Source organism: Mastomys coucha, unplaced genomic scaffold, assembly GCF_008632895.1.
Source record: "Mastomys coucha isolate ucsf_1 unplaced genomic scaffold, UCSF_Mcou_1 pScaffold11, whole genome shotgun sequence".
Taxonomy (NCBI): domain Eukaryota; kingdom Metazoa; phylum Chordata; class Mammalia; order Rodentia; family Muridae; genus Mastomys; species Mastomys coucha.
This window is the reverse complement of record NW_022196893.1, coordinates 18,431,722-18,442,769: the sequence shown is the minus strand read 5'-3', so window position 1 is coordinate 18,442,769 and position 11,048 is coordinate 18,431,722. Positions and strand designations below refer to the sequence as shown.

The following is an 11,048-nucleotide window of genomic DNA, read 5'->3' as shown; positions in this document are numbered from 1 at the left end:
GAGAGAGAGAGAAAGAGAGAAAGTGTACTTCTCAGTTCTCCATGGGGCACATGAGCCAGAAATGTGCAGTTCTTGGAAAATAATCTGGGAGCTGCAGGTGGCCATGAGTATATAATTGTGTTCGTGTGTGTGTGATCGCACGCATGCCATGTATGTGTATAAAGTGTTGGCCACCACACCAGAACACCCATGTTCTCCCCTGGGGCATATGTAGCCAGATAACAGGTAACCAGAGATGGCCATGTTGACTTTTGAGAGACAGAAACACAGAAATCCCAACTTGAGTGCCCACAGGACAAGAGCATATTGGTAGAGAGAAGCTACTCAGGTATGAATGGATCTGAGTCGCTGCAGAGCTCCTAAGGAAGCCTGCACTTAACCAGGGCACAGTGACCAAAGCTTGTGGAAGGGCAGACTGGAACAGAACTACACATGCTCTCCGTCCCAAGAACATACAGTCTCAGGCCACAGCTTCCTGAACACTGAAGCGGCTGACCTGCTGAGAGCAGGGGCAGAACAGAACTCCCCACGGAGGAAAGGAAGGGCTCTAGGCACCCCCAGAACACTCCGAAATCACATGTCGGAACTGGGTTGCCTCGGAGAGAGGCGAGCATAATTAAGCAAGTGGGTGGATGAAGAGAGGTTGACGGGCTCCTCTGTTGCTATGCTGGACTGGGGATGTTTGATTGCCTCTAAATGGCTTCATCACCATCCGCAGCACAGTTCCATGTGTGATAGATACAGAAAATGAAGACTCGGAGAGGAGGCTGCAAGCAACCTTCAAAACGTGCTGCTGGTCCCAGCTCTGGAAAACAGCAGCTGAAAGAACGTGTGGAGACACCTTCCTTGTAGCAGAGAGTGGATCCAACAGTACAGGCAGCCAGGAGGAGGCCTCACTCTCAGCAGTCTCCAGGCCCACGCAGATTTTCTGGGTAGGGGAAAGCCCTGCTGGGCCCTAGCAGCATGACACCCTTTGATCCCACATGGGCTATGCAGCTCAGAAGGGTTCCCCATCTCACTTTTCCCAGAATCCCAAAGTCTCAATCCCACAAGCTGGGAGATGCCAGTACATTCCTGTCCACTGGGGACCCACAGGCAAGAAACTCATGAGCATTCCAGTTCAGTCTCCAAGGGATACACGTGGCTGGAGACAGCTTTGGTCATCACAGCTGGGGAGGGGGCAGTGGCGGGTAGAGGGATGCTGCTCACACCCTACAGTGCATTGAGAGGTCCAAGTGCCTATGATGCCCTTGAGAAACTGACCCAGAGTGAGACTAGAGCACAAAAAAGTCCTCGGAGATGACAAGGATGTGCTGATTGCCAGAGCTAAGGTAAAGAGGAAGCCACCAGAGCAGAGAGCCCTTCAATCCAGCACCTGGAAAGTCTTCCCTCTGCCCCCAGGCACACTCTTTCTCAAAACCATGAGCATAGGTCAGGAGTACCACAGTTTGCTCACTTCTCAATAAGACTGTCAGAATCATGGGTCTTCAGGGATCTGACAGGTTAGTCCCCTTTCAGAGGGCAATGGTTCTCTGCTCCATCCTGGGCTGCTTTAGTCCCCAACCGCTCTCTCTGCCCTCCATGTGGTCCGAGTCCTGAGGTCCCATTGCTGAGCTCTAGCACCTCCACAGGCCTGTGACCAAGCTCCCGGCGGCCCTGCAGACACACCCACTCAGCAAGTGTTTCACCATCCCAAGTCCTAGAAAGAGAGCAGCTAATCGCTTACTGTCTGTGGTGAGGTAGAAATGACACCTTTTCTGGAACCTTCTATCACTGCAAAAATAGACAGAAGGCAGACAAGTACCCGCAGCATTCCAGGAAAATATTGTTGCAAGGTTGACCCCAAGCTTAAAGTGGGAAAGAGCTGTCTGGAGCAGCTGGGGAGCAGAGTGGGTCATGGTCTCAAGTGACTGGCACCCAAGGCTTCCTATAACTGGGAACACCTGTTGGGGAGTTGTAGGCCTCTAGAGAGTTAGAGGACATGGATATCTGAGAAGGAGCACAATCAGGTAGACCAGCAACTCCCACCCTGTATCGCTGCATCCCATCAGCAAGCAGATTCAGGCTCCAGGATGCTACTGAGAGAGATGCAGTGGGTCTCTCTCTCTCTCTCTCTCTCTCTCTCTCTCTCTCTCTCTCTCTCTCTCTCTCTCTCTCTCTCTCTCTCTCTCTCTGTCTTTGTCCTGTCTCTGTCTCTGTCTCTGTCTCTGTCTGCCTGACTTCTACAGCATGAAAGACGAATACAAGCAGCTTCTTACAGTCCACCTAGAAGGTTGGCTTCTTTATGCATCGGAGCTTTTCTTTGCAATGGATAGATAGAAATCAAAGCCTTGCACAGGCTAAGCAGACACTCTACCACTGCTGTACATCCCTAGCCTTCTTTCCCTTTTTATTCCGAGTCAGAATATCACTAAGTTGTCTGGGCTGACCTTGAACTTGGAATGAGATTCTCCTGTCTCAACAGGAGTACTGGCTTAGCACTGTTCTGTGTTTTGTTTCATTTACTCGTTCAGAGAACATTGCTCATGTTTCAGGGCCATGGTCAGCCTGGTTCTTCATTCTGGATAGCCTATTCCTTGTTACAATCTTCTTGACAACAGGGACCCTGCGGGCTACATTGCCCCATCTGCTTGTCATAGCCCTCGCTGTCTCTTTCTCTGCAAACAATGGCCACTGGTTAACTCCAACATGGATGGAGCAGCATTTCTGTGCCCAGTGCAAGGTGAGTGGGGAGGGGAGACAGACCAAGGACCCTAGAGAATACAGTGTTCCATACAGATTGCCTATCCCTACTCTCTCCAGTCTTTCCTTTGTGTGAACTGTCTATCTTCCCACTATGAGGTCAGCTCTAGGACAGCAGTCATCTTGTCCACTTCTGTGCTCCGCAGCCTGGCACGGAGCTGAAGCTCCCCCAACTCATGCTGAAGGCACATGCCACAGGCTCCATCTTCAGCTTCACAAAGCCCTGTGAAGCCTGGGAGGTGAGCCCAGGGCCAGCTCTTTACAATGGGGAGACGAACACAGTGTGATAAGGGAGTCTGGCCATTCACTATCCTCTAGGACAGAGTCTGAGAAGTTGAGGTTTGGCTTCCCAGGTGGTCAGAGAGCTAGATCCCAAAGGAGTCCCATTTGGTGGCAGAGGGCAGTGTCCTCTTTTCTCCTGCCAGCCATTTTAAGAAGTGAACATTAGAAAGTACCCAGCATTCATGCGTTGTATACCAAGTATACCATGATTTGTATACATTCACCACACTCCCCACAGTGACAAAGGGCCCAGGACAGTCACTCAGACCCTCTGCTAATGCTAAGAATGTCTCCGGATAGCTCAGCTCCAGGATGGTGCTCACCATCAGCCTCTTCTTCACTTGGAGCACTCTTGAGCAGAGGCATCCGAAGGGAGGAGGGGTCAGTGACATTCAGCGGGTGCCAGTGACCTGCATAGAAACCCCACCTTACAGAAATCTCTGGGGCAGCTCAGAGGTACTGGTAAATGCAAGAGGCCCTTTGGAAAGGAATGGGGAGCCTCACCAGCTCCTGCTCCTGCGCCTCACGGGCCTTGAGCCAGTGGCTGGTGACACGCAGAAGCGGCTGAGAGCCCTCATCTGCCATGCTTAGATTCTAGACAAGGTGCTGCCTGTCCACTCTTCCCTGATTGAGGGGGTTGGGCTTCACTGTAGCCCTGGGTGACAGGTGGCAATCTGTAGAGGTCATTAACTCCAGCACACCACGTTTTAATGCAAAAATGAGCCCTTCTAAAGAGGCAGCTGCCGAGCTATATAAAGAAATGGGGATTTTAATGTTTTGCTTTTTTTTTCTCTCTTCTACTGCGGCATTATCATAACATATCCCCATAATTATGCCCATAAAGTCACCTGAAAGTACTTCACGCCACAAAAGTTGTTCTACGTATTTCAGACCCTGGGTGTAGCGGCAGGGCCAGAGCTGGGAATTTAGCAGGGAGGAATCTTGTCTAGTCAAGTTCTTTTTCTGGTTCCAACTGCCTGTGGCATCCGTGGGGTCTGGATAGTTCACAGCTAATGGAAGCAAGAAGCCAGCCCAGTGTGGAAGTGTAAAGTAGGCAGCAGACTCTGATAAAAAATGGCCCCTCGGGGAGGTTGAGGGAAAGGCAGGGGTAGTCTAGAGCCTCTGTCCAGGAGCAGTCCCAGCTCTGAAAGAAGACAAAGGATAGCCAAGTCCAAGTTGATTCCTGTAGGTCTCTAAACAGAAAACCCTCAGAGGATGCAAACTGCCTCTGTCTCCGTGTTTCCCGGGGCTCTGAGTAAAGCTAGGAAAAGCAGCCTATCTTTACATTATGTGGTTGAAAGATATTCATCAAATAAAAACATAAGGCATAGGAGGCAGGGAGAGAAGCGGGGGGAGGGGGGGCTTCCAGAAAGGCAGAACTTTGTGAAGCCTCTGGTATTTTTAATTTTACCTCTTTGAGAACTTCAGAAATCACATTTGATCAGCAGGAGTACAGCACATTGCCATCCTCACTAAGTATGCCACAAATTGTATTTGTAAAGGAAATGCGTGTTGGGGACCATCAAAGTGCCTACGCTCGGTTAGTATTCTAATGGATTAAAAACAATTCAAAACTTGTTTGTAATTTCTTCTATTCGCAGCTGCGGACATGAGATTTAACTGAACAGCACAATTCAATTCTAATAGGATTTATTTGAGGGAGAAAAAACCCACAAACCTCTATGTTAAAGAGGCGGCCCCACTGTCTCCCCTCTACTGGACTCCCCGGTGCTCTGAAATGAGGCCGTCCTTGCAGCATGTACACGCCAGGAATGTTTGTCCACCACTCGGCTTTGAAGTCGGAACTTGCAATCTATGCTATAAAGCACAGACTCCTTCATTCCTGAATTAAACACCACTTGCAAGAATCAAAGTCAAGGCTTGGGGGGTCACAAAGCTCATCTTTTTCTCAGAGTTTTCTTGCTGCTACAGTCTCCAACGTGCTACAAGCCAGTGTGGAATGGGGAACTCTTTAGAGTTACAGCAAGCACACAGCATGCCAGCCCCAGGTCCTACCTCAATCAACAAGGGCGTCTGGCCAGCTGACCTCCCTGCTCCACACACTGGAGCAATTCAGATACATCAGCTCCTTCTAAGCCGGTCTGAGGAGTTTCCTCAGCCCAGAATAAAGCAGGTTCTCTCTTCTCACCTCAAGCAACATCTAACTTTACCCACAGACCTTGGTAAGCAGCTGGGTGCTTGCTTATGAAGCGGTCTCTGCAAGTAACATTGAGCACACACGAAATAGAGCACCCATTTTAAAGGCAGCCTCACAGTTCCCCCCCACCACACCTCCTCTTTTCTTTTTTTTTTTCTTTTCCTGGCAATTCTTCCCCAATCCCTGAAAATGACAAGGCTGTGTCACCATAGCAACCAGCCTAATTGGTGGACTGCAGGTCTTTCACTAGCCAGAGGGTGGAGCCCACCTCCTTAATATGACTCCCAAGCACATAGCAAAGAAGACCATCCAATGGGCAAGAGCTGTTGAATCCTCCCCAACCGAAACCAGGCCGGGAAATAATCCAGTTTCCTCCACTTAGCGCCAGGAAGTGAGCTCCATGTGTGTTACAGAGAAACATAGGCACCATAGGGCAGCATTACTGAGCCCTAAAAGATGGACGCTGGCTTCCTAAGTGTATCGGCTCAGTAGCAGAGAGACACTTAGGGTAATAAAAGTCCTTACTGAAACATCTTGCACACAACGATGCTAACTATCCTTCATCCCAGATGTGTTGAAAGAAAGGCTGGAAATCACAGGAACTATCTAATTATCATTTTCTATGCATTATCAATTCTAAGGGTGGGGGAAGAAATATCCTTTTCTCTAGGATTTCAATTCCCAGCTATAAATTATGATGATGTTATTTTGTATTTTAGAGAAATGCTTTAATTTCTCCAACTGCATTTCTGGTGTAATGGGGTGTGTCTGAAAAACGTTAGCTTATTGTCAATTATTCCATTACGTGGGGATGGAAACGGCTATCAGAATGTGGCTGTTCAGAAGGGTTGTTATTAAGGACTTTGGCTCTTCTGGGTAAGACGTTCTTACCAATTGCCCTTGGAGCAGAGAACCAACTTGCAGGATGGCAGGGCCGTCCTTTTCTCTGAATGTACGAGACTCCTTCCCTATAGTCAGATGAAGGGGAAAGCCAGCAGGATGAAGTGAGGCCGAAGCTAGGAAACAAGGGACGGAGGCTATACTAGCTGGAAGTGCATACAAGGCCCAGCTCAGTGGCGCCCTGGAGAGCAGAGTGTTGAGGTCAAGGGCTGGCTTGTCATGCAGTTAGGAGCAGTGGGTGGCTGTGCTTTATTCACCTGCAGAGCTGCTTCTAGTAATCCAGTCTATAGCTCCGGGCTCTTGGGCTGACCCAAGGACAGTGTTACCACAATCTGCCTAGGAAGAGCAGCCAGCTCCAGGTTTCGGCGCCCCGTGCCCCTCCCCCACTGCTGAATGTGCCACTCCTGGGATAGCAGCAGGGAAGTGCATTCTATTCCATCCTGGCATCACCTGTCCATCTCTGGAGTTTACTTGTCTTTAATCCTTCCTGTTTCATTAAGGAATCTAGGCTCAAAGGTACCCGGGAAAGCCCCTGAAAGAAGCCAGCAGGCTGCAGAAGGCTAAGCGGTGAGCACACGCTCCTGTGGCTCAGGCCACCCTACTCCTTTCCCTATCCTAGGGCAGCCAGGTTAGAACACTGTCAGTGGCCAGTCTGTTGCTCGGATGAACCTCTGTGGGAGGTGCCACCGCAACACGGGGATATGCAGACTGGGCAGTTCCTCTGGGCCCACTAACATTTCCCTTAAGATGCCCTGGTGATGCTGGGGGTTGAGCTAATCCCATTCAGAGTTGTCCCAGGACTCTGACGACATATTCAGCCTTGACTTGAGTCTCCAGAATGCTGTTATTTCATTTCAGAGCTGGGATTGGGAGCTAGGGAGGCCCCAGGCTCAAGGGATGGCCGAGGGAAGGGGGCTAGTGAGAGGAATCACTTGGTGATGGCATTCTATTTTAATTTTGTAAAGAATCCATATTTTGTTATCACCTCTCTTGCCTGTGGCATTATTTTCATGACAGGTGTTCACTGGCACTAGTTTTTCTTCCCACAGAGACGGGAAGGCAGAAACAGGAACCAGGCAAGCGCCCATCTCTTATAGAGCCTATGCCCAGGACTCTAACCAGCCTCTACCCACCCAACAGCTACCAACAGTCAGCAGACACCAGCCAGGACGATGCCTACCCACCCTACTCAAGCCCTGAGACTGTACCCAGGACTCAGATTATCGGTTCCCAGATGAGACCTACTGCCACACACCGTCCCGCTCCCAGCCTAAGCCCAGCTCCAGACCCCCGTGCCAAGCACCGACCAGCCCGTACCTCCCTCCACAGCCCTTGCCAGACCCACTGGGTCGTCAGTTCATTCCTCCGAACCACCCTTGCAGCGGTAGCGGGCCCTCCCCTCCAGGGGCATCCATCCCCTTACTTCTCCTTTTACAGAAAGCATCTGGCGAGCCCGCTTCCTAAGCAAGGCAGAAGCTCCACCAAGCGTCAGAGGAACCCAAGCCGCGCTCCTGCCCGAGGAGTCCCGCTCGGGCTCGGTTGCTGCGTCCCCATAAGTCCCCGGAGGGAGTGTCGCCGGCGGGAAGCTCCGCTCGGTTGCTAGCCTGGGCTGGAGCGGCGACCCGCACGGCGGGCAGCGGGCACCGGCGCAGGGAAGCGCCGTGCCGGCCTGGGCCTGATGCCGGCCCTGCTGGCTAGTCCGCGGAAGCTCGCCCGGGCTGCTGCGCCCGGCCGCGGAGTGCCTGAAGCCCGGAACCGCCTGCACCAAGCCCTCCCGGGCCAGCGGAACAGCGGCCAAGACCCGGGACCGCGCGCCACGCGCTCGCAACTCCGCACCGACGCGGGGCGCCCCGCCGGGGCTGGGGCTGGGGCCGCTCGGGGGGCCCCGAGGCCCTTATGGGGCCCGGGTGCACGGTACTCACTGCAGTAGGCGATGAGCAGGCTGGCCAGGATCATGAATGCCCAAAAAGTTGAGGACATGCTGGGCAGGGCGGTCGCATCTTGCCGGCTGCTGGTCCTGGGCGATGGCGCCATTGAAGCCGCGGTGCCCGCGCGGGGGGCAGCAGCGCGTCTCAGCAGCCGGCCCTGCCCGCGCCCCCGCGCCGGCCTCCACGTGCGGGCCCCGCGCGTGCCATCCTCCTCCTCGTCCTCCTCGTCGTCCCAGTCCTCCTCCGCCGCCGCCGCCTCCGCCGCCGCCGCGCCCGGGCCCCGGCCCACTGCGCCCCGCGCCGCCCGCCCCGCGCCGCGCCCGCGCCGCCCGCGCCCGTGCTCGCCCGCCCGGGGACGCCAGCCCGCGGCTCTGGGCGTCGCTGCGCGCCCCGGCTCGGCGCGCCCCGTCACCAGTACGAGGGGCGCGCCTGGAGCGCGTGCCCGGCGTGGCGGGGCCTCGCACTGGCCCGGGACCGGCGAGGGAGCCGAGCAGAGGGGACGCCGCGCCCTAGCCGAGCCTCTGGATGGCGACAGAGACGGCCCAGCATCCCGGTAGCCTGGGCTCTAGGCGCACAAGACCCTCAGGGCCAGCGGGAAGTTAGTGGACTTGGGACTCCCCGAGAGTCTTCCACCAAAGGCCTGTGATGTTGGGGTCCCAAACCTTGTTTGGTATTGATCGGGAAAGTGAACCGAAAGTTTATTCAAAGCAAATAATCCTTTCAGCCTGTTTCCCCATATGTGCCCAGCACTAGGGCTCCGGGGTGTGCCTTGTTGCTCTGAGCCCACCAGGGAGCATCTGAGTGCACCTACCCTGCTCTGTCTCTAGAACTTGGCCATCCTGTGGACTCCGTGTGTCTACCTAAGAAGACATTCCTTTACATCTTCCTGTCTTCGGAGTGTACCTCAGCCTCTGCCCAGACCTTGGTCTGTGGTTCCTCGATCTCCTCGTCCATTTTCCAGAGTGTGTGCAGGGCAAAGTCCCTGGACTGGTTTTCTGAGGAGGGTAGCAATGACTACAACTCTGGTGTACATTCCTACCGTTGGACGGCAGGTTTGCACCTGTAAACCAGCGGACTCGGTCACTTCCACTTTCCCTTGTAAGTTCCTCGCACTCTAGGAAGAAACTCCCAAAGCTGGGTGTTTCCCCAGGTGGCCCTGTAGGTACAGGGCCATGGAGTTCGCTCCCCTTCCCTTTCTGTGCACCACTGAACATGCTAATAGAAGGCCCAGTTTGGGTGTTCGCTGGTGTTTGTACTGCATGGGAAGGGGTGGTACACCCGCACAAGCTCTCACTATAGATGGAGACTCTCCCTACAAGTTACTAGGTGGATACCAGCATGAGCCTTTCACCTTGCACCCTGGTCCAGTGTGGCCCTTAAAGGGACTAGGACGCAGGGAAAGTTGCTGAGGGGCTGAAGGAGGGCAAGTACCCAGGTTGTATACATATGCGGACACATATGCATTCCACATGTACACCAAGATCACATGTGCATGCATACATGCACACCATATAGCTGAACAAAGATACTCCACACACATTCCACTTGCATACATGCATGCCACAAACTTGTTTCTACACAACCTACATGTATATCATGTGGCTATAGGCACACACTCCTCTACATATGTACATGCACAAGGCACTGACATTCACATGCATGCTACATGGCCACACATACCTCCACATATATGCACACATAGACACACATGCATGCTATATACAGCACACATGTGGGTGCACATATGCAAAAATATACATATGCATCATATGAACACACTCCACACACATGCATGTGCACACACATGCATAGGCACACGTACATGTCACATGTACATGAACATGCACACATACACACATGCATATATATCATGCACACATGTGTAGAATGCACAAGTACTTGCTCTCAGAAGCAAGTACACACCCAAAACCGTGCTAGTGAAACTGACTCAGGCTTCACTCTGCCTAGCCCCTAGGAATGTTCTCTCTGTATGTAATATGAACATGTCCACCAATGGGGTTCTCACTAACTTCTGATTTCTAACTCCTGTTTAATTAAGATCCAGGTATTCTGGGTACCATCTTCTCCAGGATAGCTTCTCCAAGCTCACTTTCCTGCAGGGAGAACAGTCTGCAGAAACCAGACATCCTGACACTGTTAAGTGGGCAGGGTAGTAGCATCTCTTGTCTTGAGTATTCCAGATGGACATCTCTGTCCCCCTAACCCAGGGAGGGGGGTCCCTCAGCTGGGTTCTACAAAGTTGACCATGGCTGCCTGAAACTGCCATCACATGCCTTCCTTTGATCGAAGTCTTTTAATCTGCAAAAGGAACAAAGCTCTAACCCATCCATACTCCACCTCATCCAGTCTTTCCTGAGATCCTGCTCAGAGACAGACATTCCTTCACACAACATGTGTTTATTGGGTATCTACTAGATGTCAGGCGCGTGGGGCCAGAAAAAACAATTATACTTAGATTTTTCTCTCCCCGAGAAGTTCAGGTTTGAAGAATAGCAAGGAAAGTGCAATCATATCCATGGGACTGGTATCACAGAGAGAATCAAGGTACTGTTGGAACCCTTGAGGGCTTTTTAAAAAAAAGACTTATTTTTATTTATGAGTGTGTATGGTGGGGGGTGCTTGCATGTGTGCAGTTTTGTGCACTGTGTTCATGCCTCGGAGGCCAGTAGAGGGCATCAGGCCCTCCTGGAACTGGGGTCACAGGTAGTTGTGAGTCACCAGGTGAGTACTAAAGCCCAACTCTCTGGGAGAGCAACAAGAGCTCTTAACCACTGAGCCATCTCTCAGTCTCTCTGTTGGGATGTTCAACTCAAGATTGAGTCCTGGGGCATTGTAAGGTATGTGCTGGGCGAACTTCCACGAGATGTGTCAACAGACAGAATTTGGTGCCATCCTTAGTGCATTCCCCCCAACCACCCCCTCCCCTCTCTCACTCACTCACACACACTTACAAGAAAGAAAAGCTTCACAAACAGTACTTGCCCACTTATTCTCTCTGGTATTTTCTGTTCTGTCCT

The 11,048-nt window shown here is 52.3% G+C and overlaps 1 protein-coding gene across 1 annotated transcript in view; it reads right to left on the bottom strand.

The window, feature by feature from the left end:
- Positions 1–8,294, bottom strand: part of Tafa5 (TAFA chemokine like family member 5) — a 224,096-nt gene extending 215,802 nt beyond the window's left edge. Inside the window, exon 1 of the mRNA XM_031352218.1 lies at positions 8,005–8,294. Within this exon, the coding sequence (XP_031208078.1) occupies positions 8,005–8,116 (112 nt within the window). The 5' untranslated portion in view covers positions 8,117–8,294. The remainder of the gene's footprint in view (positions 1–8,004) is intronic.
- Positions 8,295–11,048: the final 2,754 nt, after the last annotated feature.